The sequence below is a fragment of the Leptonychotes weddellii genome, chromosome 6 (genome assembly GCF_054177405.1).
Source record: "Leptonychotes weddellii isolate Sample4059 chromosome 6, ASM5417740v2, whole genome shotgun sequence".
Taxonomy (NCBI): domain Eukaryota; kingdom Metazoa; phylum Chordata; class Mammalia; order Carnivora; family Phocidae; genus Leptonychotes; species Leptonychotes weddellii.
The window spans coordinates 132,990,895-133,016,157 of record NC_138374.1 but is presented as its reverse complement, the minus strand read 5'-3'; the positions used below and the strand labels follow the sequence as shown (position 1 = coordinate 133,016,157).

At 46.8% G+C, this 25,263-nt stretch overlaps 1 protein-coding gene across 10 annotated transcripts in view; it reads left to right on the top strand.

Annotated features, from left to right (window-relative positions):
* The window catches only part of NOS1AP (nitric oxide synthase 1 adaptor protein), a 255,913-nt gene that overhangs the window by 164,659 nt on the left and 65,991 nt on the right, over positions 1–25,263 (top strand). For 9 of the 10 annotated variants that reach the window (XM_081825245.1, XM_081825244.1, XM_081825243.1 and 6 more), the window contains one exon: positions 22,165–22,257. In XM_081825245.1, coding sequence (XP_081681371.1) covers positions 22,165–22,257 — 93 coding nt within the window. Of the gene's footprint in view, positions 1–18,071; positions 18,100–22,164; positions 22,258–25,263 lie in introns of those variants that run through there. The other variant, XM_081825250.1, reaches the window with a different exon arrangement.

The following is a 25,263-nucleotide window of genomic DNA, read 5'->3' as shown; positions in this document are numbered from 1 at the left end:
AGGGAGCCTGATGCGGGACTCGATCCAGGGACTCCAGGATCATGACCTGAGCCGAAGGCAGTCACTTAACCAACTGAGCCACCCAGGCGCCCCTAAGTTTTTTTTTTTTAAGATTTTATTTATTTATTTGAGAGAGAGAGAATGAGAGAGAGCGAGTACATGAGAGGGGGGAGGGTCAGAGGGAGAAGCAGACTCCCCGCCGAGCAGGGAGCCCGATGCGGGACTTGATCCAGGGACTCGATCCAGGGACTCCAGGATCATGACCTGAGCCGAAGGCAGTCGCTCAACCAACTGAGCCACCCAGGCGCCCCTAAAGTAACTTCTTAAAGGGAGATTTCCTCAAAGTTTCAGGCAGGAATTATTTATTAAAATTTATTGTGTTCCCAGGGCGACCACTTGGAGAGTTAACATTTATTTGGATATGTAAGTTCAGTTGTGCTGGACAGAAGTACAGCTGCTGTAATGCCATCAGAAATCTCCTTCCCACAGTTGTGGGTGCTGGGAGTCTACGATCAGGGTGCTACGTGGCCAGGTTTGATGAAAGCCCTTGCCCAGCTTGCAAAGAGCCATTTTCTCATTGTTTCCTTTCCTGGCAGGGAGGGCGGGGGCGCTCTCTGGGGTCTTTTTAAAAAAAATAAGGGCACTCATTCTGTTCTTGAGGATACCACCCTTATGTCCTAATCATCTCCCCAAAGCCTCACATGCTGATACCATCCCAAGAACAGGTAAGATTTCAACATAGGAATTTTGGAGGGACCCAAATATAAGGTCTGTAACATAACATAAATCCCATTTGGCATCAGAGAATAAGATTTTCCATATAAGTAAAATTTTCAGGAAACTCAAGCTTCCCCCTCGGAGTCTTACCTTTCAAAATATTGATGATCATTTAATTGAAATAATTTCATGATCCCTCATGCTTTCTCTTAAACTTTACAGAATGAAATGAACTTTTTTTTTCCCCATGACTCAAAGTCATTGTTTTGAATTGTTGGTAATATTGGATCCCAAGACAAAGAAGTGCCCCCCCAACCCCCCGTCAGAGGTCCTCGAGGTGGCGCAGTGCTAATTTATTCCCGCTTTAGAGGACAGAGGTTGCTCCATTTTTTGTTGTTGAGTTTCCCTTGACTTTCCACCTTTTTCTGTTTTGTCCCTTGTTTTTAGGTTGCTGGCACCTGCTTTTTGCAGCTGTCTGTATGCTACTATGCTCCGCTGAATAACAGCCCCTCAGACATCCCCTGTCCAGGTGCCACCTCATACAGCAAAAGGAGTTTTGCAGATGGGATTAGTTAGGCATCTCCAGATGGGAGCTTCTCCTGCATTGTCAGGTGGGCCCACGATCATCAGAGGGGTCTGTATGAGAGAGGGGCAGGAGGGTCAGAGGTTTCAAAGTGTTGGCTTATGAGGAAGAGGCCACCAGCCAAGGAATGCAGGTAGCCTCCAGAAGCTGAAAAAGTGGAGAAACCCGATTTTGCCAGAAGGAATGCAACTCTGCAGACTCATTTTAGACTTCTGGTATCCAGAATTGTAAGACGTTAAATTTGTGGCATTTTTATTTTATTTATTTTTTCTTTTTAAGATTTTATTTATTTATTTGACAGAGACACAGCGAGAGAAGGGAACACAAGCAGGGGGAGTGGGAGAGGGAGAAGCAGGCTTCCTGCAGAGCGGGGAGCCTGATGTGGGGCTTAATCCCAGGACCCTGGGATCATGACCTGAGCTGAAGGCAGATGCTTAACGACTGAGCCACCAGGTGCCCCAATTTGTGGCATTTTTAAACCGCTAAATTTGTGGTAATTTGTTCCAGCAGCCATAGGAGGAAAAAAAAAAAGCTACCACCCCTGGCTTGTTTCCCTTCTAATTTGATGCATTAAATCAGGTTACTGAATTGGTTAGAAAAATAGCATCCATCCAACAACCATTTGTTATCAGTTATGTGTCAGGTGTTCAGAATGAAGTAAGACAAGTGTGTCCCAGATCTCAGCTTTGTTAGGCACATTGTCCCGTTTGAAGATAGAGCTGGGGAAAGACCACTAAACACATAACTGCAACCTAATGTATTAGATGCTGAAATTGAATTACGGACAAAGAGTGCTAGGAATTCAGAGGAAGGGGCAACTCTTATTTGGGGGGACCCAGAATGGTTGGGCCTTATAGAATGAATGTATGTGTGTTTGGCAGAGAGAGGGTGTGTGGAAGAGGAGGCCTGCCTGATAGAGAAAGCTGTAGCTGGGCAAAGACCATTCCAGGTAATGCAGAAAGTGTAAATCACCCTGGGGTTGCCCTAGAGGGAAGTATATAAAGACCCCTTCAGGAGCCCACACCTGCTTTGGTTTTCTGAGGTTCACTTTACCTTTCACTCTGCATGGTGGCTAGATATGGGGTCCTTCAAGCTGCAAAATTGTACCTGTGGATAGGAGAAGCATTGATTTCTATGAATATAAACCAAAGGAATACCAACCTGTGGCCGGTGTATTTTCTGGAATATTCCAGAAGCTCTCTTTCTTTCATTGACCACAGCAAAGAGCAGCTCCTGATTCCAAGATCAGCTTTGTTTTCAGATGCCGGAGGCGCTCAGTGGTATCCTCATTAAATCTCACAACAGTGAATTGTGTCACAAAATATAACCAGTTTCCCTTTTAGGCCACATTTCCTGTGTGTGTGTGTGTGTGTGTGTGTGTGTGTGTAGGCAAGTAGTTTCATCATGGTAGTAATCTAGTGATATTCTAATAGAAGATTTTGTTAATTTGTAGCATGAAGGAATGAAGAATACAGAATCCTATTTAGATTAGCTTATATTTTTACAAGGGAAAATAGGGCATCTGGTTCACCAAGAATTTATAGCTACTTTTAATTGCAAATTATGTAGAATAGAATGATTTAGCATCCCTTTGTTCCTGCTTAACAGTGATCACATCCAAAATATTTATTGAGTACCAGCTAAGTACAAAGCTTTGTTTAAAGTGCCGTGGGAGGCTTAGAGCGACCAGTAATCTTACTAGTTGCATTAAAAAAACAACACTTAATCACTTAACCCATTTATCAAATCCTTTAAATGAGCCGGGCACCCTTCTAATCTCTTTAGATATATTATCTTGTTTGATATTGAGAAGAATGGCTCACTTGCTGCCCATACCCCACAGTTCTCAGCACGCTCTCATCTTGAACTGACTTCCAGCCCCAGTGTTTCTGCCAGAGTAAGTCTTGTTGAAGAAACTAGTGATCACTCTCTCCAAGTGTGTTGGATGTTTTCAGTCATCCTCCCAAATTTCTCAGGAACATTGTCGCCACTGACCATCATTGTCTCTTAAATTTTTTGGTTTACACAATACATCATATACTCTCCTGATCTTACCCTCTCTGGCCATTCTTTCTATTGGATTGGACCATATAGAAATTGCTGGTAGTCCACCATTTTGGTCTACAAAATGGCGTTTTCCTACGGTTTCGTAGAGAAGTGGACCCTCCTATTCTAGTCCGTAAAGACTGGAGTTATTTCACTCTTTACTTTCTCCTTGGGTAATCTCCTTACATTCACAGCTATACACAGGCAATCCAGAATTTATATTTCAGGCTTAGACCTCTTTTCCCCACTGCCTACTTGACCTGTCCTCTTGTATTTCTCAAAGACCCCTTGGAATTGTCCTGCCCAGAATCCAGCCCTTCCTCCATAGGTCTTTTTCTACTGCAGTTATCCTGATCCAGTGCCAGGCACACTGTGTATACAGTTGTGCAAATATTAGAGAAACCTCCCTCTCGGTTCCCAGCTCATTCTCCTGGTCGATATCCAGCCCAGCTGGTAGGCCTTGTCGCTTTTATTGCTAAACTAGGTCTTGAGTCCAACTACTTCTCCACTTCTATTCAGGAAGCAAAATATCAAACAAGTAAAGAGTTCACCATGAAAGAGAAACGCCAGTAATAGAATGTCAGCAAGACGGTGGGATGGGTACGGAAATGCCAGACGAGTTCTGGTGCTTCCCAGGAAGGTACCATAACCATGAATTGCCTGCTAAGAAAATTACTCCCTTTTAAATTCTCTTCCAGTCTGCTGATACTGACACCTGATGGTAATTGACCTTTACCAGCGCTTCTCACATGGCTATAGGAAGATGACGTTTTAATCTCTTTGTCTGTCTTCTGGTTCTTGGCCTTTCCTCACTCCTGAGTCTCAAACATACGGTTCCTTTTGTTGTTGAACTCCTTGACCGGAGGGCTGTCTGTCTTCATATTCTGGAATAATCTGCATTGCCTTCTGTTGAGTGCTGGGTTTCTAACTAGTCCTGATAGAAGAATGTATTAATTGTTGAAACATTTCACCAGGATGCTTGGAGTTCTGGTCTTTTGTCCCTTTCTTCCTCAAGGACACACATTTCAGCAGTGGGCCATGGAATGTTAGGCCACAATGTCCCGACGGCTCTTCCGTAGTCAAGTTGGTGGTGACGTGGCTTCTTAGGAAGGCATGTAGAAGACTGACACCCTTCTTACAGTTTCTGAAGGGGATGGTGTCCTTACATTGGGATACCAGGTCCTGTGCATGAGAGCTGCTTTCTCCTGTAGCACAGTGTGGTGGGGTGGTCCGTCCTGTTCTTGTCTGCCTCTTGTGACCGGGATCAGACAGATATAGACAGATCATAATGACACGCAGTGAGTAATTACAGGGACTTTCGACACAGCCAAATAAAGAGAACTGTGTGTGGTAAGCCTGCAGTAAGTGGAAACACTAGCAGATGGGTCAAAGAGCTTCTGTCGGTGCCATTAATATAACGGTACTTCCAGACTAATATTTCAAGAGGGAAGAGGCTGCTTCTGTTAGTTTTAACATCACTCAAATTGGTTCAGAGAATCCTGTAGAATTTTCTCAGACTTAGGGAATGGTCATGAAACCTGGTGGATTAGCTGTATGTATTCATCTCCCCTCTCTTCTGAAGCCTCACTGAAATAACAGAGAACGGGAGAGGAAAGAGTCAACAAAAAGATTTCAATGACTTTTTAAAAGATGGAATTCGTGGGTGTGTTGATGGCTTTAATCGAACAGAGGCAACTTCAGGTGACAGGTCAGTTGACTGATGTGGGAAAACTCTGGACAGACTCAAGACATAGGGGTACCAGTTGTTGCAAAAGCAGGGTAAGGTACCACAGTTTTAAAAAGTTCGTAAGTAGGGGTGCCCGGGTAGCTCAGGGGGTAGAGTGTCTGACTCTTGATTTTTGGCTCAGGTCATGATCTCAGGGTCCTGAGATCGAGAGCGGGCCCCCCACCCCCCGTCAGACTCTGAGCTTAGCAGGGAGTCTGCTTGAGATTCTCTCTCTTCCTCTCCCTCTGCCTCTCCCCCTCTATCACGTGCACGCACGTGCTCTCTCTCAAAAAATAAAAATTAAAAAAAGTTCATAAGTAGAAGTCGCCTTATTTAACTGGTGGAACTCTAGAGCTCCCCCTCCTGTTTCTGGAATATTGATGGTAAGCTTTTTCTCTGGAGAAACTGAATGGTCCCAGAGAAAAGATCTTTAGGCCTTGACACTTGGTTTCTGCAACTAGAAGGTCACTCTGCGTCCTCATCAGTCTGCAGCGAAGCTCCCTGGTCAGTGAGGCCTTCCTGGTGACCAGCCCCACCCCCGCACAGAGCACTTCCAGTCAGCTTTTGACTTCCTCCTTCTGAAATAGGGGCAGGCTGCCCCAAATCATGAGACCTTTGAGGAAACTGTCCAATATAATACAGACCAAAATAAAGGGAAGGAGGAAGCTGAGGAAAACAGACACAGCAGAGATGAGAAAGGAACCTGAAAAAACAACCCCAAAAACCCCTAGAAAATTAAGACACTACGTCCTAAAATAAGAACAGGATGCTATGAAAAAGAAATAATCAGAGAACGCTCCAAAATTAAAAATGACAATCAAACTAAAAGTAGAAAGGTTGAAAAATTTCAGGAAAAAAGGCAGCCAGAAGTTAGAACAGATAGAGAGAAAAGACTGATTCTTGGATTTGACCTTCCTACTCTAGGAAGGTCAACATCTGATGAGTTCTGAAGCAGAAACAATAAATTGGAAATTGTCAAAGAAGCAATACAAGAAAAATTTCCAAATTGATTTAAGTTTCCACATTGAAAGGACCCACTGAGTACCCCAGGCCGACCCAGGCGAACCAAGGCACCTCTGGGATCAAGTCCGAGTCCAAATGCAGCCGCCCATAGGGCTGCCCCTCTCCCCCTTAGAAGCGGCCACCATCTGTCACCAGGGAGGACTCCTCTGTCATTTAAGTCCGTTGAATTCGGGAACAGCCAGTCATCTTGCAGCCAGTTTCTCATGGTAAAATACCCCTTTACCAGACCCTTGGTTATCTTAATTATTCAGTATCAAATATAATGTCCCTGTTTTAAAATTGGATCTCCTTTTATCTTCGCAGTGGCTGGAGGGGGAGTGGAAATATACAGAGATATGAAACGAGGGACTTTTGTACACCTTTTTGAGAATAATTTGAAACATTTTAAGAAAGAGATCATGGCTGATATTTTGGGAACTGGAATGGATAAACACATTCAAGTTTGAAAAAAAAAATCAGTGTTCATTTTTGAGCGGTGGTCTGAATGTAATTGGTCACAACTGAGTATCATCCTGATCAGGAAAGGGATGGGAAGAAATAAAAGGAACTCAGCTCATTTTAGCCTGGAGAAAAATAGTTCTCTTTTTTGGCACAATGATTCCAAGCCAATAAATTGTTAAGATGACATATTATTTTGGAACTTAGTCATAGAAGAGCCTTTGATTTGATTCACAATGTGGTGATTGCTACGAACAGGGTGACCGAGATAATTTTCTAAGGGGCTCCATAGCTACTGTTCTTTCTCCTTTTTCAATTTTCCTTTGAAAAAGTAGGAAAGTATGCAATTTACCTGTGGTCCAGTCAGTAGCCTGATTTCCTAAAAGTTGTTAAGCTCTTAGGAACAGAGAAATAGGTCAAACAGGCAGAGTCTGTGTGTGTTTCCTGAACTCAAGTAACTTCTCAAAGTGTCAGGCTCGGGAGTCAGGGGCATGAACCTATGTTCTCAGATTTGATGGTCTGTGACTATCCTTTTGATAGCCATTAGAATAACCAAATATTTAAAAAGGAAAAATAAATGGAGGGAGAACTTGGCTGTATTGAGAAGACTGTCTTTCTCCAGAATTAAATGGCGGCTAGCCAAGAGCCTGTCCCCCTGGCGGTATTCCTCCTGCGTGGGATCTGTCTGCCTGTAGGTGTGGGTAGTGTGGGACAGCTGGTCTCCTTGGAGCGTTCCTTGCTTCCTCCCCGGCCTCTCAATGCTGCGGCCAGAGTGCGATTTCTACATTGTCAGATCAAGTCCTTCTATTTGGCTGAAAATCCTATAATAGATGCTACATTGGATATAAAGCTGAACCTACATAGCACCTGCCTTCAGAGAACTTAGTCCGGTTGAGAAGATGAGAAAGGACATGTTCCAAGTTAAGAGTGTTAGATGCATTTTATATATAGCATTGTTACAAAACCAGTCCCCCAAGTGCTAATTGCCATAGCAGTATGGAAGAAATTCCTTCAGGTTATGGTAGTCAGGGCGGGTGTTTAGGAAGTGCTATTTGAAGGAGAACTTAAGAGAATACTTTGGATCCATAAAGGGACTGAGGGAGTTTTAAGGTAGTAATTACGTAAGTAATGGTGCAGACCCCCCCTCCCCCCAAAAAATCCTGGGTATCTTCAGAATAGACAGTGAATAAACCACAGTGCATTTGAATGGTTGCAACATAGTACTTCATGTAGGTCAGTGACTTTCAAATTTTTATTTTTTTTAATTCGAGAGAGCGCACGAGTGGGAGGGAGGGGCAAAGGGGGAGAGAGAAGCAGACTCCTTGCTTAGCAGGGAGCCCGATGTGGGGCTCGATCCCAGGACCCCAAGATCATGACCTGAACTGAAGACAGATGCTTAACTGATTAAGCCACCCAGGTGCCCCAAGGTCATAACTTTCTAAAAGAAAAATTTGAGGTGTCATGATCTCAGGGTTCTGGGATGGAGCCCCTCATTGGGCTCCCTGCTCAGTGGGAAGTCTGCTTCTCCCTCTCCCTCCTCCCCCTCCCCCCCCGGCTAATGTGCTCTCGCTCGCTCTATAATAAATAAAATCTTTAAAAAGTTAAGAACTCATTTGTCAAACAATATTATGTGGAACCCCAACATATTAAACATGAGAGCTGTAGGCTGCAGGTTGTGGGGGGCTGCACATTTCTGCCTGTGTGGTTTCTCAGCCCTGAGGAGGGGTCTTTGAGGCTCTCTCCCAAGCCCAGGGCTCTGAAGAATCAAGCTTAGACAGGTTTGTGTCAGGGAGTAGTTTGGTAGAAGGGAAATTGGCCACTTCCGGTCAGTTGGCAGAAAATGTTGAATATTGGGTTTTGAGTTTCTTGTTTAGGCAGTGCATTTTTACATAAAGTTATTGGTCAGAACCTGTTATATGTAGTGTTTCAAGAAGATTTGGATTGTGGTGGAGTGCAGTTGCAGTGTTGGAGTTGGGCCCTGAGCACCAGGGTTTGTAGAGACATGTCCAGTCTTGATGACAGTTCCCAGAGGGAAGGGGTGTCCGCCCCCAGGGCCGCAGAAATGGCCTCCCGAAGGTGCCAGGTTACCAGAGTTGACCCTGGATGCAAGCAGTGGGGTGACCTTGAGGGTGTCCGTCGCCCCAGCCCAGCGATCCAGCAGGTGTCTGGGCGGGCTATGCGTGAGCCGGGGGTAGGGGGAGTCCTGTGGCTGGGAGGTCTTCCCCATCTCCTCAGGCTGGTGTGAGGTTCTCCCGGCCTGTACTCCCAGGTCAAGGGCGAGGGTCTGGAACTCTCTCTCGTTTGCTCTGCGGTGGGAACAGTGCTCCTCACAGTCTGTTCCCGCCCTGGAGGTGCGTGTGGAGGTCTCCTGAAGAGGAGTTCGTCGGAGGTATCCCCCCATCCTGATGTTTCATCCAGCATTTTGGTTTTCATTTTATTTTTTTAAATTAACTTAAAATTTAAAATTTGAACTATTTTAAAAAATTTTAAATTTCATTAGTTTTTAAAATTAACAGGGTAAAATAGATTTTATGGTATAGTTTTATGAATTTTAGCCTATAGACTCTTATAGCCATGACCACAGTCAGGGTGCAGAACTGTCTCCGTCACCCCCTCCTCTCCGTGGTGCTGTCCCTTCAAGGCTGTACCCTCTCCCCAGCCCTAACTGCTGGCAACTATCCATTTGTTCTCTGTCACCAGTTTTACCTTTTTTGAGACTGTCCTATAACTGGACTTGTACACGATATAACCTTTGAGACTGCCTTTTTCATTCAAAGCATAATGTCTTTTTTTTAATTAACATATAATGTATTATTTGTTTCAGGGGTACAGGTCTGTGATTCATCAGTCTTATACAATTCACAGCGCTCACCATAGCACATACCCTCCCCAGTGTTCATCACCCAGCCACCCCATCCCTCCCACCCCCCCCTCCACTCCAGCAATCCTCAGTTTGTTTCCTGAGATTAAGTCTCTTATGGTTTGTCTCCCTCTCTGGTTTGTCTTGTTTCATTTTCCCCTCCCTTCCCCGATGATCCTCGGTCTTGTTTCTCAAATTCCTCATATCAGTGAGATCATATGATACTTATCTTTCTCTGATTGACTTATTTCGCTCAGCATAAGACCGTCTAGTTCCATCCACGTCGTTGCAAATGGCAAGATTTCAAATTTTTGATGGCTGCATAATATTCCATTGTATGTATGGGTACACACACACACCCCCACCCCACCCCACCCCACCCCAATCTTTATCCATTCATCTGTTGATGGACTTCTAGGCTCTTTCCATAGTTTGCTATTGTGGACATTGCAAAAGCATAATGTCTTTGAGGTGCTTCCAGATTTTGTGGGAATCAGTAGTTCATTTTCATATGTTAGGTTTTTTTTAACCCTCCAACCAATTTACCTGTGATTTTTTTTTTTTTTTAAGTTTTTAAATTCCAGTTAGTAAACACATAGTGTAGTCTTAGGTTCCGGTGCACCATACAGTGCTTCAACACTCGCGTGCATCACCAGGTGCTCATCACAAGAGCCCTCCTTAATCCCCATCACCTGTTCTCCCCATCCCCCCACCCACCTCCCCTCTGGTGACCAGCAGTGTGTTCTCTAGAGTTAAGAGCCTGTTTCTTGGTTTGTGTCTCTTTTGCTCATTTGCTTTGTTTCTTGAATTCCACATATGAGTGAAATCATATGGTGTTTGTCTCTCTCACTGATTTATTTCAGTTAGCATGCTACCCTTTAGCTCCATCCATGTCATTGCAAATGGCAAGATTTCATTCTTTCGGATGGCTGTGTGTAATATTCCATTGTATATATACGCCACATTTTCTTTATCTGTTCATCAGTCGATGGACACTTGGGCTGTTACCATGATTTGGCTACTGTAGATGCTGCCACTCTAAGTATCAGGGGTGCATGTATCCCTTTGAATTAGTATTTTTGTATTCTTTGGGTAAGTGCCTAGTAGTGCAATTGCTGAGTCGTAGGGTAGCTCTATTTTTAACTTTTTGAGGAACCTCCATATTGTTTTCCGGAGTGGCTGCACCAGTTTGCATTCCCACCTGTGATTTTTTTTTTTTAATAACAACGATACACATCACACTTGAACTACATATTTTCCTTACGACTCTTGAGTAGTATTCCATTATGTAGATGTACCACAGTTTATTTACCTGTTGGAAGGATATCTGGGTTGTTTCTAATTTTGGTGATCAGAAATAGAGCTGCTAGTGTTTCATGTACGAGTTTTTGTGGGAACCTAAGTTTTTATTTCTCGAGGGTAAACACCTAGCTGAGGTATTGCTGGCCATATGGTAAGTGTATGTTTAACTTTACAAGAAACTGCACAACAGTGTTCCAGAATGGGTGTGTTACTTGACATTTTCCAAGAGCAGCATACAAGAGGCCCAGTTGTGTTCCATCCTCGCTAGTGCTTGGTGGTGGTAGCATTTTCTTTTTTTTTTTTTTTTTACTTTAGCTGTTCTAATTAGTACGGAGTGGGATCTCATTGTGGTCTCATTTGCATTTCCCTGATGGCTAATGACATTGAGCATCTTATCATGGGAAGCCGTTATTCCTGCCTTGGGGGACTATGCTATTTCTTAGGGAGCTGTGATGAGGTCTGGACGCGTCTCAGTAGACCCTGACACTCAAGATGTAGACTTCAGAAGTTCCAATGGACAAAAATAATTTTGTACCCTCCTTTCCTAAGCAAGAGTCACTATGGTTATGGTTCCTCCTGTCACACAGCAACTCTGACCCAACCTCCAAACCTTGTTGGCTTCTTTTCATGTGCTTCTCTGCCTTCCTATGTCCTCTGATGAAGTTCTGTTTGTCTCTCACCCAGTTTTTACTTGGAATTTTTTTTAATGAGTTTTGAGTATTCCTTAGATATTCTGGATGTGTCTTTTGTCAGATGTGTAACTTGCGAATACATCTCCTGGTCCGTAGCTTGTCCTTTTATTCACTTCAAACTGGCTTCCACAGAGTAAGTTTTTAAAAAAAATTTTGATGAAGTCCAATTTATCAAAATGTTTTCTTTGCTGGATATTTTTGGTGTCATGCCTAGGAATTCTGTATAACAACCTGTAACCTGTTGGTAATGGGCTGGAAGGATCGATGAAATGGGATGGAGATTATGTGATGCGTCTGATGATGGGATGGCCAGCATTTACCTCTTAACCCCTCTTTGCCTCTTGGTTCCTCTGGGTTTGCGACATCTTACTCTAGTACCTTAGAATCACCTAGGGAGCTTTTGAAAATCACAGTGTCCAGGCTGCACACCAAACCAATGAAATCAGAATTTCTGGGGGTGGGAGCCAGATACTAGTATTTTGTCAGCATCCCAAGTGGTCCTGTTGCACAGCCAAGGTGGAGAACCTTTGCTGCACTTTGCAATCCCTTGGACCTGGAGGAAATATTGCCACCTGCTGACAGTAGGAAATTATTATGCTTGGAAACAAGTCAGTAACTCTTCAGATTGCCCTCCTTTCTGGGAACTTGTGCTCTGGATACTGTTTTTTGTAATCATTTTTATCATATTAGAGTTTGATTTTTGGCCATCAAAGTGGCTGTTCATGAGGAACACCCTGTCTCAGTTTTTATGTAATCAGGATATTGACGTTACAATCGGTAGGAATCATAGAATATTAGCATTAAAAAAACCCAAAAAACCTTTAGAGATCATTAATTCAGACAGTTAAGGTTTCCGAATACCTTTTGGATGTATGCACTCTGGTTCTAGAGCCTTGCTACTCAAAGTGTGGTCCGTGGACCCGTAGCGTCAGCACCACCTGGAACCTTGTTAGAAATGCATCCGTGCCCCACCCCCGCCTCCCCAGGCTGTGACTTAGTAAGATCCCCGGGTGAGTCACATGGACCTTTAGGTTTGAGAAGCACCACTTTAAAGAATCGTAAGTGGAAGCTTCTGAGAGTAGATTTCAGACTCATTGTGAGAAACTGCTTTTCAAACACAACCGCCACTATCCTCTTAAAGGCTGAATGATCACTTGACAGAGACAACACCATTACTCCAAGTACCCTCCCAGTTCTCCTTCTCAAGTAGTATCTTCAGGTCTCCCAAGAGTGACCCTTCTTCCTGTCTTTCATTATACCCCGAACATTCATCGCAGTCACCTGTTCTGCCCACTGTTTCCCCCCTAAAACCTGAAAACGTCCGACCCTCGTGGGCAAGTGCAAACAGTTTTCTCAAATCTCTCCTCACCTCTGCACTGTGCTGATGGGTCCAAGCTTAGGAGGGAGAGTCCTGGAACAGAGACTTAGGAGAGGCGGGGAAGGGGGGAGCCCCATGAATGGCTACCTGACCTCCAAATTCCCTTCTAGCTCCTGTGCCCTGGTTCTGCCTGGCTCTCTGGTACGAGGTAGGCTTCTCCAACTGCAGCATCCTGTGTGCTCACCTGCACTGTCCTCGTTGAAAGCAGGGGATTGAGAGACCACTTATTTATTCTGCTTCTCAGTCTCTACAGGAATTTTATCTGCGCATTTTCTTCATTCTTACAGCCCAGTGCTAGATCTATGCTCCTGGTCTTTCTTGGGGTTCCCATTTCTACTCTTGGTTTTTTGGAACCTTCAGTGCTGGTGGCCAGGATGAGGTTCAGCCTCTGCCCCCTCTGCTTTTCACTTTTGTCAAAACCCTAAAGAATGTAACAACCCCCTCCCCCAGCTTTCTGGGCAAAACCCTAATAATTTGTTCTCCCGTTGAGAACCCTCCCCTGTCCGTTGCATGCTTTCTCCCTTCCATCCTCTTCCCTTGCTTCTGGGTTGCGTGTGGGTCCATCCCCCTAACGCTTGCTGCAAGGGCTCTGAAGGCTGGATTGTATGGAGTCACGCTGAGAACTGGGGCAGGTCTCAGACGTAATCCAGCCCAGTACCCTCATTTCACAGCAGGGAAGGATGGTTCCCAGAGAGGTTAAGTGTTCTGCCCCAGGTCACAGAGCTAAGAGTACAAGTGTGCCTTCTTCAGGGGACCTCAGAACCCTTGACGTGAAAGGTTTCATTTAACTTTGCAAGGTGGGTGTGGGATGCACACGGCGCATGATGAGGTTGCCTGGGGTGGTCACAATGCATGATCGATGGCCTTCTTTTAAAGATACTATCCTTAGAGAGATAGAAGGATTCATTATTGTCTCATAACCCCATTTTGGTCTGAGGAAGAAAACCCTAAATCCTCGATTCACGGCTCTCCTAAATACTAGCAGACTTCTACTCCTGGTTGTGCGCGCGCGTGTGTGTGTGTGTACGAGTTACACTGTTGAAGCATTTTTCTTTCTTCCTCTGAAGGGCTGCTTTAATGTTCCTGTCTTCCTGATTCCGAGCCACAGCCGTCCAGAGGAGCGCCTGGGTTGGATACCGCAGGGGAAGACAGAACGGGTCCTAGGGGTCATAGTCAGGGCTGCTGCTTTATTTCTGGCTCTTCACCCACCTCTGCCTCGATCTGTGCTACAAAGGTTCTAACAGGTACTTTTAACGGGCCGTTAGAGCCGGCAGAGGGGAAAGCAACCTGAGAGCACTGGCTTACTCTTAGTGTTGGTACTTACCCTGCTCCATAAGTCACCCCCTCGGGCCCCTTAATCATTTGGGTTGTTGTCCAGCCCCCCGTGACCTGTCCACATGCTCCCGGCCAGAAACGGTGATGGCTGTGGTCCAGGGCCTGTCTCCTCCTCTCTCCCCGGGGACCAGTCGCCCTCACAGGCTCCCCTGAGCACGCAGCCCCCAGATGGCCCACACTCGAGGCTCTGCTGCTGCCTGCCGTCCGGGTGCCTGTAGGCTTCGCTCTCAGCCAGCTTGCCGGTCTCCTGATGCTGCAGATGCCTCCCTCCCCCGGAACGCCTGTGTCAGGATCGACCTCTCTCACCCCTTCCTCGATGTTCCAGACAGCAAGAACTTGGGTATTTCCTGCCGCAAAGGCCCGCCTACGTTCAGAGAGCCCCTTTGCCATGTGTTCGTGACCTCGTTGGCATTCTGCGCCCTTCCCGGGTCGCTGACCTGTGTCCCTGGGTGTGGAACAGGGTAGGAAGCAACAGAGGAAATGAGAGCAGCCAGCGCGAGTGGTGTGGGAAAGAATTGGGTGGTGGGTGGGGGAGGGAGGCATTGCAGGCTTCCCACTGAGCAGCCTGAGAATGTTCCAGATTCTGTGAAGTCAATTTCTAATTCTTCCTCCTTTTCTTTCTGTTGTAAGATGGGTTGCCTGCACACCAGAGAGCTCATTACATGTATATTGAATGCATGGAGGAATGGATGAATCACTTCATTTGCTAGAGCCTGTGAAAAGAACAGATGTTGGGCAATACCAAGAGGACAGGGCAGGGGTCAGAAGAAGCGGCTTCCAGACTCAGGTTTTCTGCTCATGAAGCTGAGGAACTTTTCTGGGGGCCGTCTTTGGGCAGTGGCTTTCTTCGTTCCTAAGATGCGATGTTTGGTCAATGGTTGTGGTCCCAAACATTTCAAGCACAAGCATTCCCCTGAAACTTTGTTATTGAAATATTTCAGAGCTACAAAAATGCATAAAATGCAATGTAGGAACCACACAGCAGAATTCTCTCCCTATATAATAGTTGTAATTTTAGCTGCCTTTGATTTAGGAAATGGATGACAGCAAAGAGCAGTGGTGCCTTTATAAGAATCTGTATTTTAATTATTAAGAGTAGTATCCATACTTTAAAATATAGTACCTGTATGAACAAGACACACTGATTTCGTCTAAGGCGACTCTAGATGCCAATGAAAATATGAACGAGTTCTTAAATACGCTTCTGGGACCTAGAGTGGTGTTTCTCAACGGTGCGATCTGTATTACCGCCAGTATCCCCCCAAAAATGCCAACTTCTGGCCCAACCCCAGATCTGCTGAATGAGCATCTCTGAGGGCTGGGTCTGGACTTTTGCTTTTTTAAAAAATCAGGTATGCCAAGCGGAATTTAAAACTTGAGTTTTAGATCTCCTGGTCTACAGAGCTGGGTAAATACTTAAAACTCTACATTTATGATACAGTGGCAATGAATATTCCTTTCTTTAAAAAAAAGCTCCTCTGGTTCCTTTTAAGTATTTTGCCGCTTATAGAGATTTTATTTACACTCAACTTTCACTTACAGGTCTGTTGCTAAAATGAGTTATGCTGGGCTTGAGGTTGATAGCTAGGAACTAAATGTCTCCACCTAGTGTTCACAGGAAACCTCATAGATATTCCAAAATTTGGATTTAGTACCGACTGTGGTCTTTGTCTTGCTCACATTTTTTTTTTTATGATTTGTACACTTTTTAAAATGTAAATTCAGTTAATTAACATGGTGGATTATTAGTTTCAGATGTAGAGTTCAGTGATTCATCAGTCTTATTTAATAACCCAGTGCTCATTACATCATGTGCCCTCCTTAATGCCCATCACCCAGTTACCCCATCCCTCCTCCACCCCGCCTCCAGCAACCCTCAGTTTGTTTCCTATGATTAAGAGTCTCTTAAGGTTTGTCTCCCTCTCTGATTTCTTCGTTTTATTTTTCCCTCCCTTCCATTATGATCCTGTTTTGTTTCTTAAATTCCGCTTATGAGTGAGATCATCTGATAATTATCTTTCTCTGATTGACTTATTTCGCTCAGCATAATCCCCTCTAGTTCCATCCACGTCATTGCTAATGCAAGATTTCAATGTTTTTGATGTCTGAGTAGTATTCCATTGTGTGTGTGTGGGTATATATATATATACATGCACCACATCTTCTTTATCCATTCATCTGTCGATGGATATCTAGGCTCTTTCCATAGTTTGGCTACTATGGACATTGCTGCTATAAACATTGGGGTGCAGGTGCCCCTTTGGATCACTACATTTGTATCTTTGGGGTAGATACCTAGTAGCGCAATTGCTGGGCTGTAGGGTAGCTCTATTTTTAACGTCTTGAGGAACCTCCATACTGTTTTCCAGAGTAGCTGCACCAGCTTGCATTCCCACCAACAGTGTAGGAGGGTTCCGCTTTCTCTGCATCTTCACCAACGTCTGTCGTTAATTTTAGCCATTCTGACTGGTGTGAGGTGGTATCTCATTGTGGTTTTGACTTGTGTATTTCCCTGATGCCAAGTGATGTTGTGTCTTGCTCACATTTCTATAGCTTCATATGAATGAGCAATGCAAGTCACTGAGCTACCCAGCAGGGTCAGGGGCTGCCATGGTTCCTGAGCACCCTGTCCCTCAGATTTTGGCTCTGCAGGCACAGGAGCCAGAACTTAGGGAAGCGGGGCAGCCCAGAGAACAGAGGTTCCTCTGCAGGATCATTCCCCCATGCCTTACCTCTGACGGTGCCATCAGATGATTGGGAACAGCCTTGACCAATAATGGAGGCTAAATTATTTTATTAAATGAGGTATGGATCAAGCAAAAATTAAGATGCTTAGCAGTGTGCTATGGAATAAGGAAGAATTCAGGAAGTCAGATCTTCTCAAAGTTCTTATGCCCATAGGATGGAATCTAGGTTTTAATAACTTCAGTTGTTCCTTCATTAATTAACTTCTGGAATATTTATTTTACCCTTGTGTACAGTGTCATGTTTCTTTCAGGGTCTGTGAATAACCACTGTCAACTGCATGAATTTATTTGACACTCATTTATCACCCTCTTGTGTCCTGGTGCTATTTTCTTGGATACAGATAGGTTGTATTTCTTGTTCTTGAGGGGGTGGGCCTGGCCTAGTGGGAAAGTAAACAACCAGTTGGTGGTGAATGATTCTAGAGGCTTGCGGATGGCTGTCATGTCCACGCTGATGGCCCAGCCCCATGGGAGGAAGCAGAAAGCGGACCTGTGAGGCTTTGCTGTGCAGACGGCTCCCAGGATAATTCCAGAAGCAGGAGCTCACCAAGCAGATGGTGGGGGGAGCGCATCCCAGGCACAGGAAATAGCAACCGGAAGAATGGAAGAGGGTGGCATGTTTCACGTGCACGTGGGAGAGGGACAGAAATGGGCAAGCAGAGCTAAAGTGGATCCGCGTGATGAGGGATGTATTTTTGTACTGTGTTTACAGATTTTCATCTTTTTATTGTGGTAAGATATACATAACATTTAACGCTTCCACCGTTCTTTAAAAACCGCTCTATGGCGTTTGCATATGGCATTCATATTGCCCTGCAGCCATCACCACGATCCATCTGCCAACCTTCTTGGCTTCCAGAACGGAAACCCTGCCCATACCCGTGAAACACGAACTCCTCCTCCCTTCCACTCCCCTCCCCCAGGCCCTGACAGCCACCGTCCTTCTTTCTGTCTCTCTGCAGTTGGCTACTCTTAGGCACTTTGGTTGCCTCCACCTTTTGGCTCTTGTCAGGGATGCCGCTATGGCCATGGGCATCCTCAGGTTCTTACTACCTCCGTAAGTAAGGCCGTGCCTTTGGTTGAGATGCTTACGGTTTGGTTGTAGAGATGGGTTTGCGCTCGTGAAACCGAGACTACCGGCAGAACGTGATGAAAATGCCCGATGGCATGACCAGAGCTTGCCGTTCAGTTCCCTGCCATCGCTCCCAGGAAGCCGGGCAGACCCGTTCTAGGACAGTGAACACAGCCGAATGTAAGCCGAGGACTCGCCCAGCAAGAGCATCCCTATCTGCTTTTGCAAACTGAATCTCCTCTCCTGCTGAAGTCGTGTCTGGGCATCTTGACTCATAACTGTAGGCACTGGGGGTGGGGGGGACAGTGGGGAGGAGTGGGGCAAAATGGATTTCCCAATGAGCGTGTGGGGCCAGCTTTGGATGTTGCGGGTGAGAGAGCACATCCCCAGACAAATCTTTAGTAGACAAGGTGACTGAGGAACCAGGGAACCTGTACAAAATCCAGGGGTTCTTCAGGGAGCTCGACATTGTCATGGAAGTAGACTGTTGTGTGTGGGGTTGGGGGGCGTATAGCCCCGACCCTTCCCGCCTCCTGAGAGAGACCTGTTACTTCTGCGTCTGCGGTGCAGCCTCAAGCCCAGGCGGGGCTTGTCCCTCCGTTAGATACACTCAGTTGGTGCAGACCCCTGCTGCCCCTTTGCAGACGCCCAGTGTGGGCGACGGAGACACACGGGGTCAGGAGGCGGTCCCGGGACCTGGGGGGTGGGCGGTGGCGGGGGGACAGGGAAGCACCAGGGACTCAGGATATGCTCTGTTCTCAGGCGCCCTCAGCCTTCCAGCGGTATTATCCCCTGTGGCTTTCTGAGCTTTCCTCCTGGCTCCCGTTGCCCCTGAGTACCTCCCCCTCCCCAGCACCCCCTTCGCGGGCCCCGCTGGTTGGCACGCACGCCATTCCGACACAGGGTCCCCAGGCTCTGTTTCCAGGTTGCTGGCTCATTACCGCGGTCTTTCTCGTCAGCGGCTTGTGGTCCAGGACACACATTGTTTCGTTCCCTAAAAGGTCAGCTCCTGGAGGGCTTAATCTGGCCTTGTGGTGGGGCCCCTTCTGGCAAAGCAAACACATCAGGTCAGCCTGGCTGTGCGGAGGGTGAGAGCCAGGCTTGTTGGCGTGGCCTCCAGAGCTGGCCTGGGCTCTGCGGGAGGCTGGTGGCTCCGACGGGCCTGTTTGTTCCTCGCCCCCTGGCAAAGCCTGAGCAGACTCGATGTCTATCCTGCAGGACACAGACGCTTCCTCCTGAGCCTGCCTGCCCCCCCAGAGCAGCACAGCCTGGGAAAAAGGAGGGCTCGTCCCTGTGAGCCCCTGCCCTCTGTTCTCCTGGTCACTTCCCATTATGTCTCCTGCCTCCAGATCCATCTTGTCTCCCCCAGTGAGCACAATAACCTGGGTTGTCCAAGTCAAGCGCAGTTGGCATATAAACCAACGGTTTCAGGATAATATTTACACATGTTCAGATACTCGATTTCCTTTGATTTCTGTAGTTTCCAACAGACCTGCAATTGGAGTACTTCCTCTTGGGCTGGAAAGGGTCTGAGACACCTGCGCACCAGGCCGGGGGAAGGGGGAGCCGAACGCGTCCAGCCCACGAGCTCTTCTAAAGGGCCCTCGGGTGATACTGGCAGCCATAACGGGGCCCATTTCATGCCTGTCTTGCCCCTCTCTGTGTGGAAGCACTCCGGAGCATTCCACCAGCTATTGTCAGGAGGGACACCTGCATTGTCACCGTCAGCGAGGTTCTGGGGCAGCCATTTGGTCATGCTCTCACGGGTGGGCCCTGTGCCCACAGAGCCCAGAAGAGCCATCTGGGAGGCTGTGCACAGAGATCGGATGAGAGGCGTGTTCCAGTTCCGAAGAGGACGTTGAGTTGCATCTTCACTTCTTAAGACCGGGGTATTAAAAGCCATGGCTTGTCAAGACACGAACTCTAGAAATAATGTTTCAGATACGCAGGCCAGGTGCTGGCCGGGTGCCTCTTGCCAGCCTTGCCTGGGGCGGTGGGGGAGGGGGGATCTTGATTCTTAAAAATGTCCCAGAGACCCAACAAGAAAGACGTGGACCCAACAAGAAAGACGTGATCAGCTACCAGATTCTTCTGGAAATAGAGGACCTCTAAGATGGTTTAGCAGGCAGTGTGCTCTCTAAAACTCGGGCTGGGGGAGAGTCGTCGTACCTTCTAGACGTGGACACCTAATACTTAATGTTACTGCTGGAAAAGCAGAAGGAGGAAGTATGTGGAGCTTGTGAGTGAACTTCTGGAAGGAACCAAAGATAAGCCATGGAGGACTGACCAGTATAGGGCTGGTTTCATCCATATCTGGCATTTCTGGGACTCGTAGGCTCTTACCTCCCACCCAAGTTCTTTGACATGCACCCCTCTGCACACCTTTGGCTGGCAGGAACAGCCCTGATTTTAGTGACTTGTGGCCACGGGAGGCACCGCGGAAGGTTGTGTTGACCGAAAGCCCCAGTGAGCAGACGTAAACGCAGGTGTGGTCAGATGTAGCCGGTTCACCTGTCCCGGTGGGCATGGAGCCAAAGTGGGCTGACCTGCAGATTCCCGTGCTGGCTCTCCCACCCGAGGTAATTTCTGTTTGTCGAGCACTGTACCCGAGTAGTAGGCACAGTCTGGGGACCCGCTGCGGATCACAGCCAGGTCCTGAAGCACACGCCAGACACGCTGTAGCCTTCACCAGCTGACAGCCACCCCCCTAGAGAGGGGTCTCATGCACGGCTGAGGTCCGGCCCTGAGCCACACTCTGGTCCAACACGCTTCTCCCGTGCTGTCAGACACGCTCCGAAGCAAAGTCTGAGCTTGACGTTTTCTTTCTCCTGCACGTCTGCTGCTCTGGTTTGCTTTTCTTTCGAGCTCCCCTTGGTAAAAAGGACAGCTGTTGACAGGGTAGGAAGAGTGACCACCAGAGTGGGCAGTAATGTATGTATGTTGCTGTCACTGGAAACTCACATCGGCTGAGGGCCGGACGATATAAAGAAAAATATCTTGCTTCGGTTAGGTCGTGTCCTTGTCCATAGGAGGCCTCCAGCCAGGGGGCATCAGCACAGACTGTGCAGCAGAGTAAGATCGGCTCAGATTTCATGGGAAGGGAGAGAATGCAGACAGGTTTGGAAGCTGTGAGTTGATTCCTTAAAATCAGAGTATTGGCCAATAGAAGGTTCTGGATTTCTGGTGACATTTTCAAAGTAGGTTATGTTTTCATCTTGTTAGGATGGATTGGGTTCATTTCTATCTACACACTAGTTAGAAATAATTAGGTACTAGATGTGCAGGTGAGGAGCTGCTTGGCTGGTGGTGTGGTGGGAGAGAATGTTGGGTATAAAAAGTCCCAGAGAAGAGGAGCTGTGGGTTGGAGTAGAGATCTTGGCTCTGGGTCTTGTATGATCATTGTTTAACCTGTAGCCCAGATGTTTCATTAGCTTGGCAGGGAAATTTGCTAAGTGCTGCTCCCAAGATGGGGACCAGATGAAAATGACTTTAATAAATTGGACAAGTGCTCAGAATGAAGTTCAGTGAGGAAAACGTAGAATTACACCAGCCATAACAGATGTCTGCACAGGCATAAGAAATGGCTAGGAATGAGCAAATGTAATGGAAAAAAGTCTGGGGATAAGGATGAGGCCATTTTCTGTCAGCAGGGTAGGTCTGTGGTTGAATCAGCAAGAGGGGTTGTGAGGCAGTACCCTCCCTTGTAACTATCATTAGATCCTTCCTAGAATATTCTCTAGAGTATTTCAGGCTAATAGGGCTGTGGGTAAACTTGGAAACTGAGCTACAGATAAAGGAGTTTGGGACTTGAACTTACGGAGAATAACTTAGAATTCATAATTTTTTAATATGTAAAAAAAAAAAAAACCAACAACAACCCTGATTTGAAGACTGGTACCAGCTCTTCTTAATCTTCAATGAAGATGGAATTGAGTTTCCACAGCATTTGCATAGACACAGGAAAAACCTGTTAGTGGAGGTCGTTAAACATCAGAATGAGTTTTTGAGGGAAGGTTCTGGGTTTCTGATGAGGTTTTGAAGGCAGGCTTGGTCTTCATCTCGTTAGGATGGATTACCCCATTCCATGGTCATCCCTGATGGCTGGGTGCTGACCCCGAGACACCCACCTGCCTTTACATCCCCCGAGAATCTGTCTGTGGCCCTCTTCCGGGTCATGAGCTAGCCGGGGCCAGGCAGGTGCGCTGACCTAACTGGATTGTGCTTCTTTCTCTCCTCCCCCTGCAGTATGAGTTTAAAGCCAAGAACATCAAGAAGAAGAAGGTGAGCATTATGGTTTCAGTGGATGGAGTGAAAGTGATTCTGAAGAAGAAGAAGAAGGTAAGGGGCTCTGACCCAGCAGCTGGTGAGGAGCGGGGAAGGGAAGGTAGGCATGGGATGCTTTGTCCTGCTAGGCCGCTCTGTAGACAGAATCCTTCCTCGTCTGGGGAGTGGTGTGCCCGGAGCAGCAACAGTGGTGGGAGGCCACAGTTGCAGCAGACAGATGAGGTAGAGGCCAGTGGCCTCGTCATCCCCATGGCTTCACGTGCTGGCGTCCCATGGGTGACAGGGCTCCATCTCCTGCCATCCTTGCATTTTGTTACCTGGACCTTTGAGTCTTGATCTTAGGAAATACTTTAAATTCAAAGTGATGATGAGTAAGAGGGTTTGGCAGGAGGGTAGATGAGGCGGTTTCCTTAGCAGCTGTCCCCTTCTGTCCCAGGAACGACCCTCAGTCCCCCCCAAACCCACCGTGTGTCCTGTAGATGCTGCTTCAGCCCGTCTCTTGGAATAGTCCCTCAAGACCCATCCGCCCCTGCTGTTCTGTGTGCAGGAAGCCTGTGCTGTGGTCAAGGTGGGGGTGGGGGGCGGTGGGGAGGGACTGAGCCATTTGGGGGGCGTTCCTCTGACCTGGGGTGACACAAGAGAGTGAGCGTACATTGCTTCAACGCGTGGCTGTTTTTGTGTTACTTGTACGTGTTGTGGGAGGAATGATGTTAACCCCTGGGAAAAGCTAGGTGTGCATATTGGCAGAGGGGAGAGTGTGTGTTTCCAGAAAGAAACGGAAAGGGGCTTTGGAGGATTGAGGATATAGGAGGAGTCGTTTTGTTTCTCTGTTTCTTGACTCTGCTGGTACCTTTTTTATTTATGATAGCTTGTTTTATACATGTTGGTGTATAAAACCGACATGTATAAAACATTATACATGTTTTATACATGTATAATGTATAAAACCCTCACTCACTAACATTATATAGACCTCTCAAGCTGCTTTTGGTTCCGAACCTAAGATGCTGTTAATTCAGATGGGTATCAAGGCAGACCTTGAGCGTGGGGCTTATGGAAGGTAAAGACAGGTACATAGTCGTAGGTGACATAAACTTGGAGCATCAGGTAGTTGAGAGAGATGTTGAAGGGTAGTCGTCTTGCCAATCCAAAGATTTAAATCTGCTCTGTGTCCTCCTTGCAAAAACATTAGCCAGTGTATGATTGGACACCACGCAGTGGTGGGGGTTTCACTGCTTCCTCAGGTAGCCTATTTTTTCTCTGAACAAATGGACATTTACAGAGGTCTCCCATGTATTTTTTTTTTTTTAAGATTTTATTTATTTATTTGACAGAGAGAGACACAGCGAGAGAGGGAACACAAGCAGGGGGAGTGGGAGAGGGAGAAGCAGGCTTCCCGCCGAGCAGGGAGCCCGATGCGGGGTTCAATCCCAGGACCCTGGGATCATGACCTGAGCCAAAGGCAGACACTTAACGACTGAGCCACCCAGGCGTCCCAAGGTCTCCCATGTATTAAAGCAAAACTTGTTCTCTTATGCTCCCTAAATATCTTCAGGGGTGGTTCTAGAAAGTGTTATGGCTATGAGGTTGAAATTATACAGGAAAAAAAAATAGAATATGATGATACCATTGGTAAAATTCACAAGCAGTAGGGAATTTGTAATCACTTCTTAAATGTTTTTGACTTGATAAACCTCTACAGTGGGACCGGAGTCCCCATCTTGTTCTTACTCCAGGGGGTGAAGGAGGAGGGTGTCTTTTCTGCCCCTCCCCCACTGCACATGCTTGCACACAGTGCTTAACCGTGGGGCAGTCTTTGGCATATCATCCCCTTAAGAGTCCCTGAGCAGGAGAGTTGCTGAAGCCAGTTAAATAAATCACGGATGAAGACAGTGTGAATTTAAAAGCGAGAGTTACCCTCAGAAAAAAACAGAGGCCAGTGCAACCCCAGCTCATGACTCAGGCAGCCTGAGTCCCAGCCTGGCTTTGGTCACCTTTGTCAGGTAACTTTACTCAGCCCTTCCTGTGACAGCCCTTCGTGTGGCTTAGGGCACTTATGTCCTATCTGATGAAGTAGGGGTTGTGATGTGGGGGCACTTTCCAGATTACAAGATGCCTCCATGCCCATTGCATGCATCCCTGCATCAGACCTCCTGGGAAGGGCTTGGGGACACGGGGTCAGCTTCCACGGCACCCAGTCCCCTCGGGAAATCAGCCACTCAGGTGTCCTCACTCAACTGCTCCCCGACCAGGTGCTGAGCAATCAGCATTCCAGAGTCCAAGACTCATACCGACAGAGCTCAAAAGAGGCTCATGTATAGACTAGACCACCAGTTCCTTTATTCACTTTGAGACATGGAACAGTTTCCCAGGCCAGATAACTCACATTAGCCTGACAAACCTGAAAAGCATGTTTTCTCTCTCTAAGGCAAGTGACGTGGGAAGGAAGATGGTTAGAGGTGGTTCAGTGAGCATGAAATAGAGTAATGGAGTGAGTCCGCTAACCATGCAGCAAGAATGTTTCCTGGTCTCTGGCTATAATTGGGTCCCTTGGATGTTCGTAGGGGCCTTGTTGGGCTCATGCTGTCCTGGGGTCAGTTCGACAGACTCTGCCAGGGTTTGACTTCATCACTGACTTCTGTAGTTTCCTGGCTGACCATCCCTGCACCTCCCCACCACCCCCATGCACGCACACTTCCAACTGACATCATCTTTCGGTTGGGTTCCATTTCACGATCTGCTGTCATGGGGCTTATTCTGTCCCTCTGATTTGGTCCATGATGATGGGACTTGGTGGTTTTGGCCTTAGAGGACAGTCTTATTCCCCATCTCTTTCTGTATCCCCCATGTACCATATGCAGCAGCATCGGCCCCATTGTTTTTCTTTTTTTCTTTTTCTATTAACATATAATGTATTATTTGTTTCAGGGGTACAGGTCTGTGATTCATCAGTCTTACATAATTCACAGCGGTCACCATAGTACATACCCTCCCCAGTGTTCATCACCCAGCCACCCCATCCCTCCCACCCCCCCTCCACTCCAGCAATCCTCAGTTTGT